The sequence below is a fragment of the Lutjanus erythropterus genome, chromosome 14, assembly GCF_056507025.1.
Source record: "Lutjanus erythropterus isolate fLutEry1 chromosome 14, fLutEry1.hap2, whole genome shotgun sequence".
Taxonomy (NCBI): Eukaryota; Metazoa; Chordata; class Actinopteri; order Lutjaniformes; family Lutjanidae; genus Lutjanus; species Lutjanus erythropterus.
This window is the reverse complement of record NC_139330.1, coordinates 360001-386990: the sequence shown is the minus strand read 5'-3', so window position 1 is coordinate 386990 and position 26990 is coordinate 360001. Positions and strand designations below refer to the sequence as shown.

General features: G+C 38.4%; 3 protein-coding genes across 6 annotated transcripts in view; all 3 read left to right on the top strand.

Annotated features, from left to right (window-relative positions):
• Positions 1-143: 143 nt before the first annotated feature.
• vsx1 (visual system homeobox 1 homolog, chx10-like) lies at positions 144-4751 on the top strand. Of its 2 annotated transcripts, none has more exons than XM_084735274.1 (5): positions 144-576; positions 1451-1526; positions 2463-2586; positions 3436-3616; positions 4438-4751. In XM_084735274.1, the coding sequence occupies exons 1-5, from the start codon at positions 168-170 to the stop codon at positions 4749-4751; spliced, it is 1104 nt and encodes a 367-aa protein (XP_084591400.1). In that variant the 5' UTR covers positions 144-167. The 2 variants fall into 2 exon arrangements, with proteins under 2 accessions (XP_084591400.1, XP_084591399.1); XM_084735273.1 differs by having other exon boundaries at positions 3436-3631.
• A 2132-nt stretch (positions 4752-6883) lies between these two features.
• On the top strand, positions 6884-17650 carry LOC146314957 (uncharacterized). 3 transcript variants are annotated; one of them, XM_084735269.1, is made up of 10 exons: positions 6974-7305; positions 8221-8383; positions 8784-8836; positions 8925-8991; positions 10389-10552; positions 11012-11072; positions 11723-11969; positions 12945-13135; positions 13226-13352; positions 14017-14183. In XM_084735269.1, exons 1-10 carry the CDS (start codon positions 7189-7191, stop codon positions 14162-14164), a joined length of 1338 nt encoding a protein of 445 aa, XP_084591395.1. In that variant the 5' UTR covers positions 6974-7188; the 3' UTR covers positions 14165-14183. The 3 variants fall into 3 exon arrangements, with proteins under 3 accessions (XP_084591393.1, XP_084591395.1, XP_084591394.1); XM_084735267.1 differs by lacking the exons at positions 10389-10552; positions 11012-11072; positions 11723-11969; ... (1 more) ...; positions 13226-13352; positions 14017-14183 and adding exons at positions 15740-16620; positions 17092-17650 and having other exon boundaries at positions 6884-7305; XM_084735268.1 differs by lacking the exons at positions 10389-10552; positions 11012-11072; positions 11723-11969; ... (1 more) ...; positions 13226-13352; positions 14017-14183 and adding exons at positions 15740-16620; positions 17092-17650 and having other exon boundaries at positions 7267-7405.
• A 4343-nt stretch (positions 17651-21993) lies between these two features.
• The window catches only part of acss1 (acyl-CoA synthetase short chain family member 1), a 21613-nt gene continuing 16616 nt past the window's right edge, over positions 21994-26990 (top strand). The window contains exons 1-3 of the mRNA XM_084735266.1: positions 21994-22403; positions 25886-25982; positions 26780-26979. Of these exons, the coding sequence (XP_084591392.1) occupies positions 22088-22403; positions 25886-25982; positions 26780-26979 (613 nt within the window). The 5' untranslated portion in view covers positions 21994-22087. The remainder of the gene's footprint in view (positions 22404-25885; positions 25983-26779; positions 26980-26990) is intronic.

Below are 26990 nucleotides of genomic sequence, written 5' to 3'. Positions count from 1 at the left end.
CAATTAATCCTCCGGGATTGAGAGAGAAGAGGCTCCGCCCCCTGGGCAGCACAGCTCGTTCCTGATTGGCTGCTGCTGTGATCCCCTGAGAGCGGGGACAGATAAAAGAGGGCAACTGGCCGGTCTGTCCCGGTCTGGCCATCACCATCCTCTTCATCCTCCGGTCCATGATGACGGCTCGGGAGGACCTGAGTGAAGACAAGCCCAAAGTGAAGATGTTGTCTCCGGGATTCGGGATCGAGAAGTCCCGGCTGCACGGCTCCGGGTTCCGCTCCAAAGGCTTCGCCATCACGGACCTGCTGGGTCTGGAGCAGCCCGGCGGGGCTCCGGGTTCGGGTCTGTCCGGGGCGGGCTCGGGGCCCGGGGCGGAGTCGCAGGGAGGAGGAGGAGGCCTGGGCGGGTTCTCCTTCCCCGGAGGTTCTCTGCCGCTCGGCCTCGGGTTCCTGTGCAGCCTGGCGGCACAGCAGCCCCCCGGAGCCCCCTGCTTCCTGCCCGGACACCTGCCGCTGCTGCAGGCCCGGGCCGACAGCCACTACCTGCAGGGCCTGGAGGCCCAGAGGGACGCTGCCTACTCCGGTACGACCCGGCTCCGGTCCACGGACCTTTCTTTGATTCTTTCTAAAGTCTTTGAAGGAAACAGGATCGATGTCACTTCGGTTTAGTTCGGGTTAACTCGGGTTTTTACACCTGTTCTCTCCGTTTCAGTCGAACAGAACCCAACTGAACTTTTAGTTGATTTTACTTTTACTTTTATGTTTTTTTAAAAACCTGTTTGGTCTGCAGACCTGTGACTGTGTGTGATTCATTCGGCTCGACTCGAGATTACGAACCTTTTTTACTCTCTTTAAACGTTGAGACACATTTTGTTGTTACTTCAGTTTAGTTCGTGTTTTAAACCAGACAGTGAATTAAAAAAAAACAACAACACAACTTCTCAACTCAGCTTTTATTTTTATCATTATTCTGTAAACTCGGTTCTCAATCGTTTGAATAAAAATGTGTATTTTCGTTCGGCTCGCTTCGGATAGAATCGTGTTGCACTGTCAGGTTCGAGTTTGTTTTTTGTTTTGTTTTTTTGTTTTTGTTTTTGTTTTTTGTTTTTTAAAAAAGAGGATGCTTCGAAATAATAACTAAGAATTTAAAACAGTTTTCTTCTTTAAAATGCGCCATTATATTAATTTGACGTCATTCGTGGTCGTCAGACTCAACAAGTATCAGACGGTTCTTGGTTCTTTGCTTCATTTCATTAAATTAAATCAAAACATTTTTCAAATGAATAAATTAGAATTTGTTAACAAATAAAAGATGTCTTTGGTTTCCCGCGCCTGAAAGCTCGTAATCGATAATTATTGGTCGACGCATCAGCTGAATTAATAATGGATGAGGCAGATTTTTCAGTGTCAGTGATATAAATCGATATTTGATCAGTTTGTTTGTGTTTGTGTCGCAGATGAAGAGTGTCTGTCTGATCGCAATGACTCGAAGAGCTCCGCCAACTCGCAGAAGAGGAAGAAGAGGAGACACAGGTGAGGAAGATCAAAGAGAGAATTTATTTTGAAAATCATTTCAAATCGGAACGAAATAAAAAACAGTCAGAATGTTAAAGAAAATTTCTATTTATTTATTTATTATTCATTATTATTCATCGTTTTTACAAAGAAAAACGTTAAAAATGAAACAAGTATACATATAAATATTACACACATATAATTCATATATATCATCTTAATACATTAATGCGTTTTTTTTTTTTTTTTTACTGAATTCGATTCTTTATGAGCTTTTTGTTCTGTATCAAAGTATTTTTTTACCTTAAATTTTGTTTTGCAAGAAGCTGCTGAAAATGAAAATGCAGCAAGATAATTAATAATTCATATAGACAAATTAATTATTGATATAATTTAATGCGTAATTATTAAATACAATAAAAGTGATTTATCCTCATAACTGGATTTTAAAAACATCAGCAGAAAAAGAGGAAATAAATTAATTAAAATGAAAGAAAACATATTTTGTATTTAAAACTTTGGTTATAAATACAATAAATAATTATTTACATTTGTTTTGAAATGAAACGACACTATTTGAAACCAGCTGACACACGTTCTGCAGCCACATTTTATATTTTAATATCGACACTGGGATTTTGGGGGATGATGTTGATACTGATTTTAGAGAGTAAAAAAAGTTTGATATAAAAAATATTTGTAATGGAGGCAGAATATTTTACAGTTTAACAGTAAACTTTATTCTGTAAAATAAAATAAAATAAATAAATAAGAATTCATTCTTGATGACATGCCTGGTTAAATAAAGGTCAGATAAAATCAATAAAATAACACCAACTCACTGAATCGGGAAACTTTCACTGGTGATTTTAATAATTAGAAATAAAACGTCATAAACAGAAGGACAGTCGCTGTCAGCTGATGATGATGTCATCACTGTTCTATGTTCCTCAGGACCGTGTTCACGTCCCATCAGCTGGAGGAGCTGGAGAAAGCGTTCCACGAGGCTCACTACCCCGATGTTTACGCCCGAGAGATGCTCGCCATGAAGACGGAGCTGCCTGAGGACAGAATACAGGTGAGACGTGATCAGTACACAGCCGATCGATCAGCTGATTGATCACACACCTGACTGATTTACTCATCAAACTCTTAAATGAATAAAAACTTTAAAACAGATTGATGAAAATTTATGAGGAAGATGGAGAGAAAACAGAGATGAAAAATAAATCAGATTATTATTAGTAAGATTATTATCATCATTAAAATAAAGATCAGATTATTTTAAATAATTAAACATTTATAAGCAGCTGGATGATTTTTTTTTAAATACAAGAAATGCGATGATAGTGGAGGACAAAAGAAAAATATCTGACCAAAAACAAACAAACAAAAAATCTTCACTCAAGGTCAACTTACTGCTTTATTTTATTTCAACCACATCTCACAGTCTTCATCAGCAGGTGGAGTTTGTTGTTGTTTGTAATTTGAAATTAAAAATAAAATGAAATCATTTTCATTTGACCCTCCATTCCTCAGTAATATTGTTCTCACACAGTTTGCTCAAAATTTCACAAGAAATAAAAAGAAAAAAACAAAATAAAGTCAGAAAATAATAAATAATAATAATAATAACAGTTTTACTTTTTAAAAACCATTCAGTCTGCGAGTTTGAAGTAAAATCATTTACTTTCTTATTTCAGTTTATATACTTTCACACCTTTTCACTGGATCTTTTCTGCACAATGAGAACAAAAGACAAAAAAAGCATTTTGTATCTTATTTATTAATCAACTAATCAATAAATTGATTGTTAGAGTTTTCAGCAATTAGTCAAGTAGAAATTTTCCAGGTCAGTCTGACAGAACCTCAGCTCACGTTCTCTCTGTTCTGTCTGGTTCTGAATGTCTCTTCATTTTGTCTCCAGGTTTGGTTCCAGAACCGGCGGGCGAAGTGGCGAAAGCGCGAGAAGTGTTGGGGTCGCAGTAGTGTCATGGCGGAGTACGGTCTGTACGGCGCCATGGTGCGACACTCCATCCCGCTGCCAGAGTCCATCCTCAACTCAGCCAAGAACGGCATGATGGGATCCTGCGCCCCCTGGCTGCTCGGTGAGCCGCATGCACGTCAGTGCCACGCACACACGCACCACACGGCACGCATCAATACACAGGCTGCACACACACACACACACACACACACACACACACACACACACACACACACACACACACACACTTACTCCAGTTTAATTAATTTGCAGTGCAGACATTTCTACATTTATATGATTATTTCAGTTTAATTAATGATTACGGGACCAAACATTTGTACAGAAGGACTACAAAGAGACACAAAATGACAACAATGAGACAAAACAACAGAGAGGGACGACAAAGAGATGCAAAACAATTACAAAGAGACACAAAGTGAGGAAAAAGAAATGACTGTAATAACACAACCGAAGAGACAAAAAATGACCAAAAGAGACACAATATAACAACAAATACACCAACCAATCACAGAGAGACACAACACAACTACAAAGAGACACAGAAGGACTACAAAGAGACATGAACTTACCAAAAGACACACAAATCAACCACAAAGAGACACAAAATGACTGTAAAGAGAAACTTTTGTTGGGTCTTTATATGTGTGTCCCCTGTCAGGGGCCCGTTTCAGGGGCCCGTTGTCCCTGTCAGGGGCCCGTTGTCCCTGTCAGGGACCCGTTGTCCCTCTCAGGGGCCCGTTGTCCCTGTCAGGGGCCTGTTGTCCCTGTCAGGGGCCTGTTGTCCCTGTCAGGGGCCTGTTGTCTCTGTCAGGGACCGGTCCATCCCTGCCTCAGTCCAGTGTATTTATTTGAACCGGAGTGATGATGTGTGTGTCTCCTGCAGACTGAACTGAATCTCTGTCTCTGTCTCTGTCCTCACAGGGATGCACAAGAAGTCTTTAGAAATGTCCAAAAAGTGTTCCAGCCCTCCAGCGTCAGACTCGACCCGCTGCGACTCGTTCTGCGACGCCTCAGAGCGACGGGGCAGCGGTGGTGAGGCCCGGGAGGCGGCACAGGAGGTGGAGCACGAGGAGGAGGAGGAGCTGCTGGAGATGGAGGAGGAGGACACAGAGGAGGAGGTGGCCATCGACCTGTCCAGCTCCTCCAAACAGCAGCAGCAGGAGGCCACGGGCTCCCTGAGGTCCACCTCCTCACCACGGCGACAGAGCGGCGGCGAGTCGGATGAACACAGCTGAAGATTGTACGATGAGTCAGACGTGATGAGGTGGCAGTTTGACGATGGCGGTGGGAGCACAGGAGTCTGATTGGCTCTTCTTTCAGGGATCAAAAGACAGCCAATGAGTGAACAGCATTTACATCATCTGTTACTATGCAAGTTTTCACATAAAGCTTTAAGGGAAAAATGCTATCATATGTTAGCATATACTACCATAGTATGCTAACAAATATAAAACTTAACATTAGAGTACTTTTGACATTTGCACTATACTAACTTCAGTAGCATGCTAACATTTAATAATATGCTAGGATATAAGCAAAGTGGGCAATATTATGCTAACAGTAGGCTTAATTCATTATTAGCTAACATGCTAATAATGAATAAATAAGGCTACTCGGTTTTTCAAAACACTGACAAGGCTACAATATGCTATCATGCTCACAAAACACACAGATAATTTACAGAAAATTAAATTAATAATTTAATTTAAGTGGTAATATTTGAATGTTTGTGTCTTAGCATGTGGTTGCAGAACTCCAAAACACACAAATATTCAATCATGGCCTCAGTTTGCCATTTTATTTCAAATGTGCTAGCATGCTAACACGTTAGTATGCTAAATAGCCTGTGATTACATTTACTGTTTACTTAAAAAATAGAGTTGTAGTATGTTAACAATAATGTAATTAAACATTAGTATGCTAAAATAATAGAGTATGATTAGAGTTTCACAATGGTAACAAACATTTACTGTTTACTTAAGATGTAACAGTCCGTTAGTATGTTAGCATGCTAATAAATGTTAATATACTACAATAATAGTTTTTACAGTACATACAAACAAAAACAGATGTTTAAACTGTAATACTGGACTCCTAGTGTGTTAGCATGCCAGTAAATGTTGGTATGCTAAAGTATTAGCCTGTGAGTAATATTTTATCATGCCAACATTTACCAATTTATTTATTTACCAATATCAGCACTCAAATATTACACATTCAGGTGTAATATTTGAGTGCTGATATATTGTTGGGTGACACACTAACAAGTGTTAAATGAAATAGAAAATCTTAGTGTGTTAGCATGCTAACAGTTGTTACCTGTGAAGTTTAGGGACAAAAACACTTTTTATGCTGACTTTTTGAGTCACTTATTCAGGGATTTTCAACAGTAAATCAAAAGCTACTTAAAGTGTCACGTGTCAGCTGACACGGTTTACGTCTCAGGTGCTCCCGACCAGGATGGAAACATGCTAACACAACGCCGCCACCGCCACCGCCACCGCAACCGCAACCTTCAGCTCGACCACGAGCAATTGGACTGAAAGTGAAGACTTTTGTAAAAGAGCTGTGAAGTGTTTGAGGATGTAAATGCTGATGTCTCTGTCTGTGTGGTTATTCTTGTTTTGTTCTGAGAGTGTGTTTTATATCCTTGTTTTTTTTGGAGAAAAAGAGACTATTTAATGTTTTATTCCTGTTGGTTTTGTGTGTTTTATAATCTGACTGTCTGTCAAGCACTGATCAGTGTGGCTGAATCTCTGTGAATGAATGTAATTTAATGTAATATTTTAAAAATTCTGTTTATCATTATCATTATTATTATTAATAATATATGTATGTACAGCTGCAGGTTGGTGAATAAAAAGTATTTTTGGAATCACTGGAGCTTTTATTTTGATCATTCAACACAACATTGCAGATATTTTAAATTAATGAACATGATTATTCATGTCTTTGTTACATTTTTCAGTAAATTTCAATTACACTAACTAAAACTTAGTTCTGTTAAAAACAGTGTAGGTCATGACTTTAGAGCTAGACAGCATAATACACAGAGAAATGCAGTTTTCGTTTATATTTTCATTAATGAAACTGAATAATCAGTTACAAAATAAGAAAACAACAATTATGAGCATTTTAATTACTTTCACATTTATTTCTTAATTTATTTCCAGATGTATTTCTTGATATATTTTAAATTACAATTTATATATTTCATTAATATGTATGTATAGATAGTTTTGTTTATAAATTGCAAACACAATACAGAAAAATAAGGAAAAACAGAGGGTAAAAATAAATAAATTTCATGTAAAAAATAATTTTAAAATGTTAAAAATATTCAGTAAAGCAATGTATATGCAAAAAATACAGATATTCTTAAAATGTATACAGAAATAAAGTAACAAATAAATGTGAAAAAAAAGAAAATACTTTTAATTATTCTTCAACATTTCGTCTTTCCATTCCGATTTGTTTCTTTTGTTCCTCTTCATGCCTCCAATATTTTCTTATTCGTTTACAGATTTATCTTTTATTTTAGTAATTCGATAGTGATGTTACTAACGAAAGAAGATGAAGATTACGTCATTTCCTCTATCCGCAACAGCGGCAGTTAGCTGTGTTTGTGTTTTTGCTAAGCTAGCTGGCTGCTAAGTGCGTGAGCTCTTAAATATGGTCGATTTGATCACTTTTAGAAGTGACGTCACGCTTATCGTGACTCACCTGGCCAGGTCGGTGCTGACGGAGACTTTGTCGGCGGCGGAAGAAAAACTAAACCCTGAAACTGAGGTGAGTTAAGCTACCGCGGCTAACTGCAGCTAACTGCAGCTAACAGCTAAGTGTCGTTTAACTGTTTCGGTTCCAGAGGCTTCCGGTGTGGTGACAGGAGGTCAGTCAGTGCAGGAGTCACACACTCATAAATTATACAGTCAACTTACACCAAACTCCATTCAAAAATCTGCTAATTTAAGGAGTCAGACCCTCTCATACTGTGCTCATATACTTAACTCTCACCAAACTCCATTCAAAAATCTGCTAATTTAAGGAGTCAGACCCTCTCACACTGTGCTCATATACTTAACTCTCACCAAACTCCATTCAAAAATCTGCTAATTTAAGGAGTCAGACCCTCTCATACTGTGCTCATATACTTAACTCTCACCAAACTCCATTCAAAAATCTGCTAATTTAAGAAGACAGACCCTCTCATACTGTGCTCATATACTTAACTCTCACCAAATTCCATTCAGAAGTCTGCTAATTTAACGAGTCAGACACTCTCATTCTGTAGTCATGTAGGTTAATTAACTTACACCATCTATTGAAAAATCTGCTAATTCAAATGTTTCAGTGTTTATTGGCCAACTTGTTTACTGTCACTTAATGCTAAACTGGTTAAAAACAGAGAACTTCACAAAAGTCACCCATGTTGTCTGGATATTTTAAAGTCTATTTGTTATTGATTTTTGTGTTGTTTTTGAAATTTTCCATGAATTAATCTTTATGTGTTCATTTTTACATCAGGTAGTTTTATGCTCTTCAGGTTTAATTGGTTGAAATTTTTGCCTTGTTGCAAAACAGCATTAAAGTTACAGATATTTGAATAAAGGTTATGATGAGTTTTTTTTTTTTTTTCAGTAAAACACCATTAAAAACAGATGACTGTTGTGTCTGAAGCTTGGGTTCCTGCTGTGCTTGTTTCAGGAGGAACTGAGCGCTCTGGTGGACAGTCTGTGTGTTGAAGCTGTGGATAAAATCCTGAAGATGCTCCTGTTGGCTGCTGTGAAACAGGACGACACTCCAGCACACCTGAAGGATCCACCTGAGTCTGAGGGGAGCAGCGACGGTCTGATGAAGCCGACAGAAGGTGAGCTGAGAACACAGAGCACGTCTTTCACACAGAGAAGCAGCAACATTACTGGGTTCACTTCAGAGCTTCCTCTCACATCTCTGTCATTTACTCAGATACTGTACTGAAGTACAGCTCTGAAGTACTTGTACTTTACTTGAGTGTTTCTATTTCTCTTCCACCACATCTTAGAGATCAGGAGACATTGAAAGACAACAACTTGGACTGCGATGGACATTTTTCACTATTTTCTGACAGTTTATAGACATTGCAGTCCAAGATCAAACATGACAATTAACTTTAACCTGAGTTGGTCAGAATGTGTGAAATATTGACTAAAGTTGTTCACAGTATGAACAATTTGTGCAGCGTGTGTTACTCTAATGTTGTGTGTGATTTTGGTATGTTTCCGGTGAAGATGCTGCAGGTGAACGCCCCCCCGCAGAACAGACCTACATCCTGGTGTACGGGGTCAGTGACAGAATCCACACAAACAGTCAGAACATCCTCTGAACTAAGTGAATAAACTGAACACTGACAGACTGTTTTCTGTTTGTAGAATTCTGCTGTTGACTCAAAGTGTCTGCTAGAGTCACCACAGAGTGATGCTAATGCTAACGCTAATGGTGAGTTGGTCTGACTGAGACAACTGGGATCCACAAATTCAGCCAATAACCAGTCTTACATTATGAGAAGGTGATTCTACTGTTAGCTGTGAACTGACCCTTTGCTAAGCCCCTCCCCTGAACAGCAACTGTCCAATCCTGTGTCTAATAATCCCAGCTGTATTTCTGTAAGAAAGGCCGGTGCATTTCACACTGTTACCTAATAATACCAACCGGAAACGTTAAAAACTCAGCTGGAGACGGACGTCTCAGCTCACTCAACAAGTTCAAGCATTAGCATTAGCTTACATTAGCCAGCTACACTTATAAAATCTGCTAGCAAGAATTTTATCCCACAAAATCCACAGTCATCAACTAGAAATAGAAAGCTTGACTGACTTAGCAACGGTAACTAAGGAGAGCAGGGCTTAGCGAAGGGTCTGTGGCTAACTCTTAGTTTACCCATGACCTGCCTTAAATTTAGACACACTGGAGAAACAGCAGACAGACACAGTCTGAGATATTTAGCATAAGATATTTACACCAGGAGGTGGTGGAGACCAAAACCAGAACTAAAAGAGAGTGAATACTGGACTGACATTCATCAAGTGACACAAACACGACTCTGCTTGAATGATCATGTTGATCTGTTGAAGACTGGTGTGCAAACATATTAGTTACAGCAACTTTATAAGATGAGTCTATGTCAGATGTTGTGTTTCAATCCTTTGCCCCAAACGTAGACAGAAAACTTAAATAAAGTTTGGACCAAATATTTTTAGATTTCTAAACTTAACCAAACCTTCACATATTAGAAAACCTTTGTTTAAAGCATTTTTCTAACAGGTCATGTGGGTAATTTTTTAAAGACACTGACAACACATATCAAATGTTTCCAAGTTCCATATTATCATGTAAACTGAAGGTATAATGGATTAAGAAGAGAACCCTGAGGAACTCCACCGTACAGCCACCCAGCATCCACACACACTGCAGCCGTCTGTGTTTTTATATCAATGTGTTTGAATGATGAATCAACATGAACTTGATATAGATTAGAGCTGCAACGATTGGTTGATTCATCGATTATTTGTCAACTATTAAATTAATCATCAACTATTTTGATAATCAATTAATTGCTTTGAGTCATTTTTTAAGGCAAAATATCCAAATTTTGATTTCAGCTTCTCAGTATGAATATTTCCTGGTTTGTTTATCTTCTCTGACAGTAAACTGAATATTTTTGGATTGTGGACAAAACTGAGAAACACTGATCGAGCATTACAAGGACCAAACTACTAAACGATCAATGGACAGATTAATCGATAAAGAAAACAGTCGTTAGTTGCAGCCCTAATTTAGACATGCAGCGAAAACGTTCAGAACCGTGCTGATGACGCTCTGTCCTACCTGGACAGGTGATCGTGGACGAGAAGTTTGCCTTCAGGACTTTTCTGACAAAAAACCAACCACTTTCCTCCACCAGCCAATAGAATCAAACAAGGCTTCAGCCAATGACGTGCAGTTTTCACTTTCACCACAAATCCTGCTCCCGACCAACCATCCAGAGCTTGATTCACTGGTGAGTAATAAAGTTATTGATTTTATATGTTTAATTAAATAAACAGTTATTGGTTACAATGTATTGAAGCTGCTTTGTCTGTTATCAGTAATGAGAAACTAAAGTATTGATGTTACCAGATAATATGAACCGTATTTCTGTCAGAAAGCCTAGTGCATTTCACACTGTTAAGTGATAATATCCACCATATTTCTGTCAGAAAGCCTAGTGCATTTCACACTGTTAAGTGATAATATCCACCATATTTCTGTCAGAAAGCCTAGTGCATTTCACACTGTTAGCTAATAATATCAGCTATATTTCTGTCAGAAAAGCTAGTGCATTTAACACTTGTATTTCTGTCAGAAAGACTAGTTCATTTCACACTGTTAAGTCATAATATCACCTGTATTTCTGTCAGAAAGGCTGGTGTATGTATCAGCGATTGCTAATAAGTATCTTTTTTGTCTCTCTTTTCAGAAAATTGCCAGAGGAATGAAACGTAAGAGAACCACTGGGCCTGATTCTCAGGAGAATCCATGTAAGGCTTGTTTGTCACAGTTTTTACACGCTTATGTCTACTTTATATCTGCTTAAAGGAACAGTCCAACAGTTTGGGAAAAAAACACACTTGTAGTCTTCCTCACAGTTTGATGTTTGATTTCAGTTTAATCTCTGCAGCAGTTTTGGAGATTTTGGAAGTTGTATCTCTTCTCTTTTGATGCAGGGGGACACACGTCCTTAAAAAGTTTTAAAATGCCCAAAATTCATATTTTCTAATATAACTCCTCAATAAAAGTATGAAATGGTCATGAATTATGAAGAACAAACAACTACATAACTGTACATAAATACAGAAGTAAATAATCAAATACAGGAAATGGAAAATAAATATATTTTGCTCATGAGAAAGACTTTTTTCCCTGTGTTTTTACATTTATTTTTGGGTTTATTTTTTATTCATTCATCTATACATTTCTATATTGATTTCTGTATTTGTATCAGATTAGAATTAGATCAGATCAGACTGTTATAACCAGCTTTAGACTGAGGGACCGCCTTCCTTTCATCGCCAAAAAGTATTTATTTTTCATTTATTTACTGTTTTTATTATTTATTCTTGCATGTTTACATGACATTACTTTTATTTTCAGATAAATGAATGATGTTTGGAGTTTTTCTCATTTTCAGTTGACTCAGAGGAACAAACTCCATCCACCAGCAGTCAGCAACCGCCGTCACCAAAACCCGCCCCCCTCACAGCGCTGCTACAGTCGGTCCAGGCCCGACTGTCCCTCGACTTGTTTCCCTCCACGTCAAACACCTCCACCTCACACTCCTCCACCTCCACCCAGCACACGACCGCAGCTCCTCCACCGAAGGTCTTCAAAGAAATCTACAGCATCCTCCCTCTGTCGTCTGGAGGGAAAAAGAAGAGGTAAGACTGTGTTAGCTAGTAATACCAAATGTCTTTCTGTCAGAAAGGCTAGTGCATTACGAGCACAAGGTCTGACACACTGTGCACACTGTACATGAAAAACAGAAAATAAAACTCCCTGTTGGCCCCTGCAGACTGTACTGGCTGTTGACAATTGTCAGTAAAGATTTGTTCGAAAGCTGTGCGACAGGTAGAAGTTTGCTAGCAAGAATGCTAACAAGGCGGGGTTAGGGGCTACTCACAAGCTAATCCCTTAGCATACTGCTTTGATCACCTGAGCCGTCGCGTGTCCAGACTTATAAAAAACACAGAGCCGTATGGCTGCATGTCCAGACTAGGACAGCATGACTCGTCTGTTTAGCAGAGAGAAATGGGGCTAAGCTAGCTACGCTTTACCGTCCATGTGATGACACATCGTGTCTCTATGGCAACAGACACTCTGTTTGTCACTTGGTGCAGTGATAAAAAAGACTGATATTGGGCAATCGACTCATGATTCTGCTTCAACAACAACCCACCTACATTTATCACATGACACTGATTCATCAGAGCAGCTGATTAGTCCTCGCTTCCTCCTGCACGCTGTACGCCAAACGACACCCGATGAAGCTGAAATTCAGTCTGACTCCAAAGTGAGGCTCAAAACTCAGGTCAGAAACAGGCTTGAATCATAGAGAGTATGAACAGCTTTAGGATGTTCCGATTGATCAGCCGTCGATTGTGATTGGCCGATATTCAGGGTTCATACAGGTGCTGAAAACTTTTTAAAACCCTTGAATTTGAATGTAGGGTCTTCAGGGTTAGCGAAAGTGCTTGGATTTTGGATGAAGTTATTGAAAACTGCTTGACGTTGTGATTATATTACTTTCATGATAAACATCCACCTGTAAACCCTGACGATCGGCGCTGAATATTTTGATCGGTGGCCGATCAGATGACGCAGCAGATCTCTAATCTGATCATATTCGTCCACAGATGTAAAATCACAGTGGAGGAGCTGGCACGGCGGGTCGGTCCTCCAGAAAACATGTCGTTCTCATCTTTAGCAGCGTACCTGAGGACAGATAATAACGCCAGGAAGGAGCTGCAGGTGCAGCTGGAGGAGGTGGGGATCAAACCCACCCAGCTGACCTCCGAGGTGTCTCTGTTCTCTCGACTGTGTGAAGGTCAGAACGCTCTTTAATTTAATCATCATAAGTCACTGACAGTTTTTACTGAGGTGATAACTTCCTTATTACTCTTCTTCTCTTCATCAGAGGAGGTCGATTCTTTATGCGTGAGCCTCGCCGGCCTGGTGAGAGACCATCTCCCGTTTCGAGGTCTCTACGTCATCCCTGAGGCCGAGGACGAGCTGGTCACTCTGGGCAAGCTGGTTGAATTCTGGTGAGTTTCAACCTCAGTAAACTTTATTGACACCGATGCTCATTAACAACCCAACGTGATGACATCCTGGACCCTGTCAACGGATGTTCAGATCGATCGATCTGATCGTTATTGGACGTTATGACATGATTTTATTAAATACTCCATTTTGACCATGTAATAAGGGGGAAATGTACAGTGAGCGCGTCGTTAAAAGCTGACAGGATGATTCAGGAGCCCGACGTGAAGTGAAGGGGTCCTGAATCATCCTGCTCACTATGAAACATCCCTCACATATTCAGGAAAAATACGTGATCAGGACGTCAGAATTAATGCTTTCAAGTCACAGACACAAACTGATCGATAATGAGCTGCACAGTAATTGCAATCACAATAAAATCACAATATGATCAAGTCCAATATCCAGATCACAGAACATGTTAACTTTTCTTTTTATGTGAGAAAACATCATCATTCTGAGGTTCTGTAGTTCTGCAGAGACGTTCTGACATAATGATCTTTGTTCTCCAGATGAGATTGTTTTTGTTCAGACCTCGATAAATATCATCATGATTTAAATTGTTTTTTGTTTTCAGTGCAGACTGTGATGTCACACTGTCCTGTTGTGTTCTCTGTGTGCGTTTGTTTAATAACGTGTCTCTTCTCTCCGTGTGATTGGTTGCAGGTCCCAGCTGAGGAGAGCCATGTCAGCCATCAAGGAGCGAGTGGAGACGGTGGACCTCGCCTCCCACGGCTTCATGTCCAAAATGTTGGACATCATTTTGTCCATATTTGAAAAATGTGTCATCAACCAAATGAGGAGTCTGTGTTAAAAAACAAACAAACAAACAAACAACATTAAATAGTTTGTTCGTTAATTACAAACTAAAATTTACATTTTCATTTTGTAGTTTTCTTCAAAGATGTACAAATGTGATTTTCACCTTTTTCTACTATTATTATTATTATTATTATTGTTATTATTATTATTGTTGTTGTTGTTGTTTTTGTGTATAGTATTATTCGGGTTGTGATTTTCATTTTTTATTTTCGTTATTATTACAGTATTATTGACAAAAAACACGATGTACATAACATTTGATTTATATTTTTGTTTTTTGTTGTTATTACAGTATTAAACAATAAATGAATGACTGTAGCTCACAGAAGAAAGTGAATTAACAGAAGTTCACAGTAACTTCATTTAATCGTGTTCTGTCTTAAAGATTCATAACAATGAAAGTTGTTTTGTCTTTTGTTGGTGTTAATTTGCCCAAAATGTCCAAACTGTTGAGTCTAAAGGACAGGTGGCTGATGCTCCTTTGTTTTTAATAAAAAGTTGTGAAATTGTCCTTTTGGATGCTCCTGTGGTGGATAAAACATCACAAAGTGTCCCATCGTCCTGACACGGCGTCCACCGTGTCTCTGGTGTCCTGCGGTCGGCTCAGATCTGTGAAGGTCGTCTTTAAAGGAGGAGATACTAGTGAATTTTCCAGTTTTAGGTATTTTAGGTAACTGGGAGGCCTGTGCTGAATTTCTCCTCGAGACAGTAAATGCAGCCGTCTGCTCCTTTGAGATAAATAAGAGAACCACCTGATACTGTTGCTATGGCAGCTGTTTGTCCTCTGTCTCTGAATGGAGCAGATGTAACTGTAATCGGACTGAGTATCAGAGGAGCTGAGCTCTCAGACTTTGTTCATTCATATTTCCTGTGTTTGGATCTGCAGACCAACAGACTGATTCTACGTTCTGTCCGTGTGTCGGTCTGACTTTATTTGGACACAGATTGTTTATGAATGTTTGAAGACGGAAACTCCAGAACTGAAGGGAGCATCAGGACAAAGTGTGTACTGATTATTCTTTCATTCTGCTTGAACAAGTTTCATTAAACCAGTTTCAACATCAGACATCTTGGACTCCTGTGGACTTTCTCCTTTTGATGTTTGAGCTAAAGATAAAAATCCACAACAGGAAATACAAGGAACATTACAGAACATGGAAACAGTTATTTTTGTCTGAGCCAGCATTTCACAATTTTGAATCCAGATCAGAATGATCCAGATGACATTAAATTAATTCAAGATTAAATCATTTCAAAACCAGTACATGTGATCTTGATCCTACAAAACTGAGTTTAGATGCTAAATATCAGGATGATTCTGATTCCAGTTCAGAGGTGGATGTGGAGACATGAAGGACTCGTGATGTTTTTAATTATTATTTTATTAATTTCTTGCTTGTTAACACACATCAGGCCAAAATAATATCCATTCTAAATGAAACAATTTACCAATAAACAAATATTTTCAATTAGGACACCAAAAAATAAAGAAATAAAACTTGCTCTGACAAATAATCACTTCTCAATTATTGGTTTAAAGTTAATTTTAATCTGCATGTTTTTACAGGTGAAAATAAAACAGAAGCGACGGGTGAGACCACATCTCTGCGTAACGAGCGCCGCTCCTCCTCCTCCTCCTCCTCCTCCTCCTCCTCCTCCTCCCCTCCCCTGCAGGCTGATTTCCCAGATCATGAGTACGCTCGATCGTCCTCTCCGCCGCCCGGCGCAGCCTCTGCAACGGAGGACGGAGTCTCTGCTGGACGCAGCAGGAAACGGCACCACAGCCGGCGTAAAAAAGGCAGCAGCACGTCTCGACCTGCAGAGACGACAGAAACTCACCAGCGCTGCTCACAGTGCGGGATGTTGTTTCCAAACACAGAGCGACTGTCTGACCACGAGAAGAAGTCTCACCGCCTGTGCTCGGTGTGCGGCGTGTCGTTCACCGGCATCCTGAGACTGCGTGAACACGAGATCAAAGAGCACGGGCTGCTCCCATACTCCTGCGACTACTGCCCCAAGAGATTCAACCGTAAAATCCACCGCGACCTGCACGTGAAGGCGCGTCACACCGGAGAGAAAACATGCCACTGTGACGTCTGTGGGAAAGGTTACTCCTGCATCAGCGTGCTGAAGAAGCACCGCATGACCCACTTTGACAAGACATTCGTCTGTGATGTCTGCGGCAAGAGCTTCTACCGCGCCTGCCACCTAACACGCCACAAACAGGTGCACGACGAGGTCCGTCCGCACCGCTGCAACACCTGTGGGAAGAGCTTCAAACAGGCGGGAAACCTGCGCAGCCACCAGACGATCCACAGCGGAGAGAGGCAGCTCTGCTCTGTCTGTGGCAAGAGTTACCGCTGCCTGAAGAACCACGTCATCAGCAAACACTCGCACGAGCTGCCCGCCGCCGAGCTGCCCGCCGACGACTCCATCATCACCTGCCAGGTGAGGACAGGTGGTGAAAGTCCACTCAGTCAGTACTGCAGTAGAGTAAAAGTAGAAGTACTGATTCAGGGTCGTCCTCTGAAGGACATTTCTACTGACTGTTTCTGTGTTTCCGTCTCTGTCTGTCTCACATTCTTATGTCTTGTCTCATTATGTCCTTTTAGTCTTTTTTGTCTTGATAACTCATTTTTGTCTTGTTACATCTTTTTTGTGTCTTTTACATTGTTTTCATCTCATTGTGTCTTGTGTCATTTTCATCTTGATACATCCTTCCATGTTTTTGTCTTGTTCTGTAACAAGCCTGTTTTGAAAATGTAAGGAGTAGAAAGTTCAGATATTTATGTTCAGTGTAACAAGTAAAAGTAAAAAGTTGTCAGAAAAATATATTCTCAAGTAAAGTACAGATACCTGAAAACTCTACTGAAGTGCAGTAGCTAAGTATTTGTACTTCATTACTTCCCACCTGTGCAGGTGTGTGGTAAGAAGTTCCCGTACCTGTCTCAGTTCAAACTCCACGAGCGGAGCCACACGGGGGAGAAACCGTTCCACTGTGACGTGTGTGGGAAGAGTTACCGTCTGAAGGAACAGCTCCGGGACCACAGGTACACTCACACCGGGGAGAAACCCTACAGGTGCTCCCTCTGCTCCAAGACCTTCAACCTGGCCACCAGCTTCATGAGGCACCGCAGCATTCACAGCGGAGAGACACCCTACAGCTGCTCCGCCTGCGGGAAACACTTCAGGCTGCTCACCTTCCTCAAGGCTCACCTGCAGACCAAGGCTCACCTGAAGCAGACACAGCAGCAGAGGCAGACGCTCACCTCTGACCTCTGACCTCTGACCTCTGACATCACACTCTTCACTTATTCCATAAGGCCAAAAGTATGTGGACAGCTGAACTTTCTTTTCATATGTGACATGAGAAGTCAAAAGGTAAGTTTGGTATTTTTTTGTAACCTGGATTCTATTTTCAAATGTTTTTATGAACATTTTGAATTTGCACATTAGAAAATGCCAAAAGTTTGAAAAATCTCTTTATGCTTAGCTGAGAATGAAAAGCTATTTAATGAATAAAAGCAAATCAAGTTCAAATGGAAACAGACTCAGGAAATAAATCATGAAGTAAATGAAACGTACTTTAAGTTCACTGAAGAGTGACAGACTGGAACCTAAAAAACAAACAATCTATTAATCATCAGTAGTTTTTCAGCTACAAAGCTTCTTTTTTTCATTGTTTTCTCATTTTCAATTTTCTTTTGCTCATTTTTTAAGTTTACTTTTTCTTATTCAACAAATTCTCACATTTCTTGACAATTTGAGAAATGGATTAATGGATGGATTGGATTTGATGTAAGAAATATTCAGACTCAACGTGCCGTTTCTCCGATGTCTGACCTTCTTGCTCTCCTGATGTTTTAAATGTAAAAAATAAAAAAAAAACGTTTCCCAGAACCAAAGTGACGTCTTCAAAGCAGCTAATCGTCACATTTAACAAGCTGAGACTGACGTGGAAACCATTCAGTGATTATTAAAATAAATGGCAAATAATTTTCTTTTGACTGATAACAAAAACAAATTCAGTTGTGTTAAGTTTTATTTGATTTCTGTCCAGTTTGAATGAAGATGATGTGAAACTGACAGTTTTGTAATTGGAGTTTGTTTTGAACAGAGTGATAAATTGTTTGTGATGAAACTAAAAGGATCTTCTTCTTTATCAGTTTTGTCTCTGTAAGGAACCTTTCATCATGTTTGTCAGACTCTGTTAAACTGAACTAAAACCTGCTAACATCTGTTTTTTTTAATCCAACGGGTCAGTCGCTTGTTTGTGCATTTAAAAAAAAAAAACTGCACATACGAGCAAATTTCACTGAGATACAAACAAAAAAGAGAAAACAGGTTGAAAAACACTGCTGTGACCCTTAGATGATAACAAGTGAATTTGGTGGATTGTCCCTTTAACAGAGAAACAAACAGGTTGTTTTGTTGATCAGCTGATCGGCTCTGTGGTGTTTGATGTTTGTTGTCAATCAGCAGATTAATGGAGGATCGTTAGGACTCATAAAGGTGATTAAATCTATTGTACGAACACAAAGGTGGGATTAACTGTTGTATACATCCTTTAATCTGACCTCTGGGCTGCAACACACACACACACACACACACACACACACACACACACACACACACACACACACACACACACACACACAGCATCGTCTGATCTATCCTCATGTGTTGAGGAGGCTGCACGTCTCAGTATTCACATCATTTACTCCAGTAAAAGTACAAATAAGTAAAACAGCTGCATTACAAGTAAAAGTGCAGTACTCGGGTACTTCACTGCAGTAATGTGATTACTGAGTGTGTTTCCAGCTGCAGGTTGAACATCAGCAAACAAACATCAAATAATCTGATCCTGCTGAACTAAATTAATCTACTTAAAGGGTTCAAATCTGAAAACAAACAGATTTATTAAAACATTAATTTCAGAAAATCTCTCTGTTTATTGTTGCTCCTGTCGTCTTTAATGTTTATCTGTGTTTTTTATTAATTTATATGAATGTTTTATGTCAACATATATATTTTTATCCATCCATTTTTATCCAAAACTTGATCACAGATGCTCCCATTCAAAGAAAATATATGAGCAGAGAGAAATTATTAGACAATATAAAAGAGGTATGTAAAAATATGGACAAAATATACAAAAACTAATAATAATAAATATAATAACAAAATAATAATAATGATAGAAGAAAATATATACAATAAGTGTATGTATAAAGACAAAAATATAATAATAAAACAGAGGAATTATGTACAAAATGTGCATCATGGTATAAAAATATTTATTTATTAGTTATATTAGTTCATTATTCTGTATTTATTAATTAGATATTTATCGGTGTGAATATAAATGCTGTATCTTTTGCAGACAGTTGAATTATTACACACAGACTAATTAATTTCTTAATTTCTTGACTGTGAAAATAAAAGGATGACAAAACTTCAGGGTTCTTCCAGGTGCTGGAAATCCTGGAAAACACTTGAATATTTAATGTTTTCAAGGTTTGAAAAGTGTTTGAAAGTGTTATTACTTCAATTTCATAATGAATCACTGTCTCACTTTTCAGATAAAGAAATAAAAGAATAGTTTTTGCTTTTTGCACAGAACGAAGACGACTCCACTCGAGCTTCGAGATCAGATCAAAGTTTCTTCATCACAAAGTAAATTCTTGTGTCTGGTTGCTCCAAAATTTAAATGGATAGAAGAGAAAACGAGTAATAAATATAAAGTGAAATATAAAACATGTGAAGTAAACTGTGTAGAAAAGTGATCTGAAACAAACTAAAGAAGAAAAGTCACATGAAAAATAATAAGTTTTATTATTTTACCTGATACGGTGAAGATGAGAAAATATAATGAGCATAAAAACTGTGATAATTTAATATAAATTGGTATAAAAGTGATCCTCAGTTCATCAGTCGGCCTGCAGGGGGCAGCAGCAGTCAGAGCAGATTAAAACTGAACTTCAGTTGATCTTTAGTTTAAATCTGAAGTTTTTCTGTTTAAAGAGACACTTTGATCACATTCATTCATTCATTTATTTTCTGTAAACGCTTATTCCTGAAGGGTCGTGGGGGCGGAGTCTATCCCAGCTGACACTGGGTGAGAGGCGGGGTTCACCCTGGACAAGACGCCAGTTCATCACAGGACTGACACACAGAGACAGACGACCACTGACACTCACATTCACACCTACAGACAATTTAGAGTCACCAATTAACATGCATGTCTGTGGACTGTGGGAGGAAGCCGGAGAACCCAGAGAGAACCCAGGCAGACACGGGGAGAACATGCAAACTCTGCACAGAAAGACCCTGATCCAACCAGCTGGAGGATCGAACTCACCTTCCTGCTGTGAGGCGTCAGCGCCGACCGCTGCACCACCGTGACGCCCACTGACATCACAATGTTAGTCTTTAAAAAAAATACATATTCAGACTTAAGACATCAACTGAGTTTTATAAAGTAAATTTATCTGTTTGTGATTAAAAAATATTTATTTACAAATCATTTTTTTCAGTTTGCAGGTGATTCAGGAGATTTTCTCTGTAAACTTCTTTTCTCTGGAGGCTCATTTATTCCAGAGTGATGAAAAAACAGGAAACTATTATTTCAGATATTAAGTTAGTATTTTGGGTTTTTTCGGGATTTTTGTTGCATCATGTTGATGCAAAGAGGCTTCCGTACATTTACACCTAAATTTAGTGCAAATTTTAATCATCAAAATAAAACCTGACTGAATGTTTGTTTCCATGACCAGCAGGTGGCGCTGTTTCTCCGGTCGACTCAACGAGACGGAGACGACATTCAAAAAGCTCCAGTTAAAAATCACATGATGAAAAAAATAAACTGATCTACGTTATATAAGTTTTTTCAAATATAGATTTTCCTTAATCTAAATAAAATTTCAAAAACTAAATGAGATTCTGTCAAATAAAAATAGTAAAAAAAAAAAAAAAACAATTAAAAAATTGGGGTATGAAATAAAAATAGACAAAGTATAACTTTATAATTTCACTGTGACAATGAATTTACAGAAGTAAAGAATGTCAGAATGAAAAATTAAACTGTTTTAACTTTTGTTAACTTCTGTAATGATACCAAAAGTTCAATAAATCAATGATAAAAACTCTGCAATATATTTATCATGATATTAAATAATAATAATAAAGAAAGAAAATAATGTCTGGAAAAATGTCCTTTATGAAAAAAATAAATCTGAAGTGTGCAGCAGTTTTTTTTTGTGTAAAACTATGAGTTCTTTGTTCTTCTTGTTAAATTAAAGACATTTTATTTTTCTGTCACTTAAAGGAGAAAACCTGAATATGTTTGTGTAAAAAGTCATGTGACTGTTTGTAAAGTAGATTTTAAAGTTCCTCCATACCTGCAGACACACTTTTTTAATGAAATCTGAAAAAATAAAATTTGTTGATAATATAATAATAATCATTAATAATATAATTTATTTACCAAAACACTTCAGTAACATTATAACTCTGTTGATTATTTTGTTGTTTCAAGATAATAAAATAATTAACTGATTCTGTAAAATCCACAATGATTTTTTTTATTATATATTTTTATTATATTTGTTAAATATAAAAACAAAATAAAATACATTTTTCACTGAGTGTATTTCTGTCACGTGACTCCAGTGTTCAGTTTATTTTGACACTAAAGTTCTTCCATAAAAATGTAACATGAAAGTTTTTAAACTTCTTCCTAAATGTTTGTTCTTTCTGTGTGTCTGTGTAAACGTCACGTGACTGCTCCGTACCTGCGGACACCTGAACACACCTGAGAGAGAGAGAGAGAGAGAGAGAGAGAGAGAGAGGTGTAGTTTGAACGCAGCAGGTACAGTCTCACTTCTGGACTCTGAGGACCTGAGTGAGGATTATCATGGCGGCTCACTGCAGGGGGACCTCCGGACTCTTCAGGACGCTCCTGGGCCGCTGCAGGATCCCGCAGGGACCGGCTCCTCTCCGGACCCTGTCCTCCGTGTCTCCTCCGCCTCCTCCGGGGACCTGGAGCTCCGAGCTGTCTCGGCTGTCCCACCGGGACCTCTACCGACTCTCCCTTTCTGATCCGGATCGCTTCTGGGGCTCCGCCGCCGTGGACCGGCTCCGCTGGGTGGAACCGTTCCACCGGGTCCGGGACTGCCAGCTGAGGACCGGAACCATTGGCTGGTTCCTGGGAGGAAAGATCAACGTGTCCGGTGAGAGACCTGATACCTGATCAATAGCTAAAACTTCTTTTCTTGTTTTTTTTTTTTAAAGCAAAATAAAGATTTTTTTAAAATAAAACAAGAAAAAGAGAAAATTATTGGAAAAAAGTCAAAACTTCAGTAACTTTGTGACTCTACGCTACAGAAGCTGAGAAGGACAAACCTGATGAATCTGCAACAAGTCAAGTTTAATATTTATTTATTTTTTTTACATTTAATGAAATAATTAATGAATGTTTATTAAATTAAATGTTTATAAACATATTTTTTTCTGAATAATCTGAATAGTTAGTTAAAGGTAAAGTAATAAAATGATGAGACCATTTTTTAATAAAATTGCAGAAGTTTAATGAATTCTATTAAACTAAAAATTACTGAATAATATTCAAACAAAGTGTTTGATAATAACTCTGAAATATCGAATAATAATTACATCATCAATCAGTAAATGAAGCTAACAGGAGCAACACCTGAAGGAAAAATACACAATTTTATATGAAATTATTATTTTATATCAGATTAAAAGATATAATCTGCAACATTTTCCTATAAAAGATAAATCTATCGACTCATATAAACTTAAATTCTGTCACTCTTCACTTCTGACGCTCTGCAGAGACTCAACTGTTTGGATTTACTTTATTTTTATTTTCTTATTATCTTGAAATGTTGATATTTGACTCGTGATGCGTTTAGGAACAGCTCGGACAATTCTACCTTGAACAAACAAAGTGCATCCTGCAGGCTTCATGTCTTCAGTCATTCATTCATTTTCTGTAACCGCTTAGTCTGTAAGGGTCGCGGGGGGTGGAGCCTATCTCAGCTGACACTGGGTGAGAGGCGGGGTTCACCCTGGACAAGACGCCAGTTCATCACAGGACTGACACACAGAGACAGACGACCACTGACACTCACATTCACACCTACAGACAATTTAGAGTCACCAGTTAACCTGCATGCATGTCTTTGGGAGACAGCTGGAGAACCCGGAGAGAACCCACGCAGACACGGGGAGAACATGCAAACTCCACACAGAAAGACCCTGATCCAACCAGGCGAGGCGGCCGCGCTGACCACTGCACCGCTGTGACGCCCGTCTTCAGTCATATTTAAATCATTTAACTCTAAAGATTAATCAATTTTGATTCAGTCCATAAAATATCCAAACAACTTATTGATTAATGGAGAAAATGATCAACAGATGAATTGATAATGATAATAACTGTCACAGAAAAGACTTGGAAAATAGATCAGTCTTTGAAAAACAGGTCCAAACCTATTTTCTGATCATTATCAATCAACAGTTTGATCAACGTGGACGGCAGTGTGTCGCTCCAAACGCTCCACGTTTTTTTTTTTTTTTACAGCTGATGAGATTGTGACAGGATGAATTCATCAGTTAATCATTCTGAGTTATTTTTAAGGAAAAAAAAGTCAAAATTCTCTGATTTCAGCTTTTTAAATGTGAATATTTTCTGGTTTCTTTCCTCTCTGACAGTAAACTGAATATCTTTGAGTTGAGGACAAAACGAGACATTTGAGGACGTCGTCTTGTTCTCTGATCAATATTATCTGACACTTTATGAACCAACTAAATGATTAATGGAGAAAATAATCGACAGATTATTCAATAATGAAAAAAGGCCTGTTTTCTATCTCACCTCCATATTAAACTACTGAAGTCGCTAACTTTAGCTAACAGTGATGCTAACAGTCATGAGGTGTCACCAGTTGCTAGGCAACCAGCAGCTTTCTATGAGTCTGATGCAGTAGCTGAGAGTTTTATTGTGATTAAAAGATTGAAATATGACGTTCGGGGGCTGTACAAAATATTTCTGAGAGCTGTTACTGTCCCGCGGACCACACTTTGAGAACCCCTGGTATGGACAGACAGAGAGACAGACAGTCCACAGGGACAGTCAGAGCTCTGTGTGGTGATGGTTTCTGTGTTGTTTTTCTGTCTGATAATAATCCAATAATATTCCAATAAGCACAGCTGGATGATTCTTATTGTATCTGATCTCATGCAGGAGGATTTTTTTGTTCTCTTGTTAGAAATTAATATTTTGTAAATCTGCTGCGTGAGACACAAACAGGATCTTCAGTCTGAAATCCAGTTTGGATTAATGTTCAATCGCAGAGTCAGTGAAGACAGAGTGTCGACGTGTTGGTCACATCAGGACAAAACGAGAAACAAAACGTTCTTTATTAATAATTACAGGATCAGAACATCAATGTTCTCATGTGATTTATAGAAACATCCTCACGGTTCACTAATGAGACGTAACAAGTCGGCCTTTGGATCAATTTAGACAAAAATAGAAATAATAATAATAATTAGTTTCTTTGCATTACAGTGAAGATTTAAAAAAAAGAAAGTTCAGTGAGAAACGTCTTGTTTGTTTTGCGTAACCTCAATGAAAAAGCTTCAGATGAATGAAAATTCAAACAAAATCTGCTTTAATTCTAAATGAAGAAATTCATCAGGAAATTTCACACAAAGAAGTAAAATGACCTCAAACAGAAAAACAGAAAACACTACAGAACATATAATATATATGTAATATATATAATATAATGTAATTATACAGAACAAAGACAAACTTTGTGTTCTTTTCAGTACTGTGGACAAAATAAAAAATAAAATAATAAAACACTGAGTCTGAGAACGTGTGTGATGTTTACTCAGGAGACTGCTGTGATTGGTGGAGCTGCAGGAAGCCGTGACGATTGGTCCAGTTCTGAAAAAGTTTCAGTAAATGTACAAAGTTGCAAAGTTTGTGCAGAATTCACAGGGATTGGTTGAATTTTTTAAATGAATTGTTGTGATGGCGACTGACTGTCTTATCTGTGTTCTATTCTTAATAATTAAAGATGATTTTTCTTTTTAATCCTTTTAGTTCTGAGCTGCAGTAGTTTTTAGTTCTGATTTATTTTGAAAGAATCGTCTTTTATGACCTTACTTCCTGTCTTTGTCCTTTCACTGCCTGTTTTCTCTGTCATTTGTTAGTTTCCTGTGTGTTTCATCTGTGTGCGTCCCTCTTTCTGTGGTCAGTTTTTCTTTTTGTTAAGTGTCTCAGCGTGTTTCTGTTGCGTTCCCAGTGTTTTTGTTTGTTTGAATCTTTCCTGGAGTTTGAATTTTTCCATGTCCATGTTGTATTTGTTTGCTGTTTGGACTGGTTCTGGTTTTGACCTGTTTGACCTTCCTGTAAGTCTTATTGTTCACCTTTTATTTTGAGCATTGAATCATCGTCTCTGTTCTCAGTCTGAGTAGCTACAAACAATTTAATATACAATAATAACATAATAAATAATAAAACAATATATTGTTTTATCTGAAGATGAAATGATCTTCTACAAGTTGAGAAACTTTTTATATCTGAGGTTTTTAAAATCAGAAGTTGCACACTGACCTTTTTAGTCTGTCTGTCTGTCTGTGTGTCTGTCTGTCTGTCTGTCTGTCTGTCTGTCAGTGAACTGTCTGGACGTCCATGTGGAGAAACATCCGGACCGAGTGGCTCTGATCTGGGAGCGGGACGAGCCCGGCACTGAGGTGAAGGTCACCTACAGGTACGAAAACCTGCTCAGTGGTAATAAGTTCCTCATGTTCTCCTTCTACACAGACGATACCGCCCTGTATCTTATCAATACACGGAGGTTCTCTGTGTCACAGACAGTCGGTACCACACCGTAAATCTAAAACAATGTGAGGAAAACACAGATATTCAGCTGACGAAGTTTAACTGTCAACATTAATTATCTGCAAGGCCATTAAACTGACATCCATCCATCGGTACAGAGATTTCCCCGTCATCTGCATTACACGCCTTATATCTCAAATTCTCTGTTTTTTAATCATGTATTTTCCTCTTTCAGTTTGCTTTACTTAAAAAAAAGAAACGAAAATTATAGAAATGACAACTGTATTTAAAAAAGAAGAGTACATTTATTGTAAATTCTTGATTAAAAATGAGTATTTAAATAATACTGTGTCATCTTTCTTCTTGGCTCTTAAGCCAATAAATTACACTTCCTGCAGATATTTCAAATTAAATGCCTACCAGGTGTGGGATCAAGGCTTTTAAAGTGAAAGTTCAAAGAACTAATCAGCCAATTTTAAAATGGAATGAAAAATTATAAATAAAGGCCTGTCTCTAATATAAGCCTGCCCCAAATTAAGGCCTGGTTTTCTCTGAAGGGAGATGAAAAAACTCACCTGACTGCTATTTGAGAATTTATGGTATATACATTTAAAAATGTGAAAAAAAAAAACTTTATTTGAACAGCAGAACAAGAAAAAACACCATAAAATAGAAATAAATTAAAATAGAAGTAAAATTATTAACTATCTGTCATCTGTCCGTCAGAGAGCTGCTGGAAACCACCTGCCGCCTCGCCAACACCCTCAAGAGCCATGGCATCCAAAAGGGAGACAGGGTGGCCATTTACCTGCCGGTGTCCCCGCTGGCGGTGGCGGCCATGTTGGCGTGTGCACGTATCGGCGCAGTGCACACGGTGGTGTTCGCCGGCTTCAGCTCAGAGGCTCTGGCAGGGAGGATCCAGGACGGTGAGTCATAA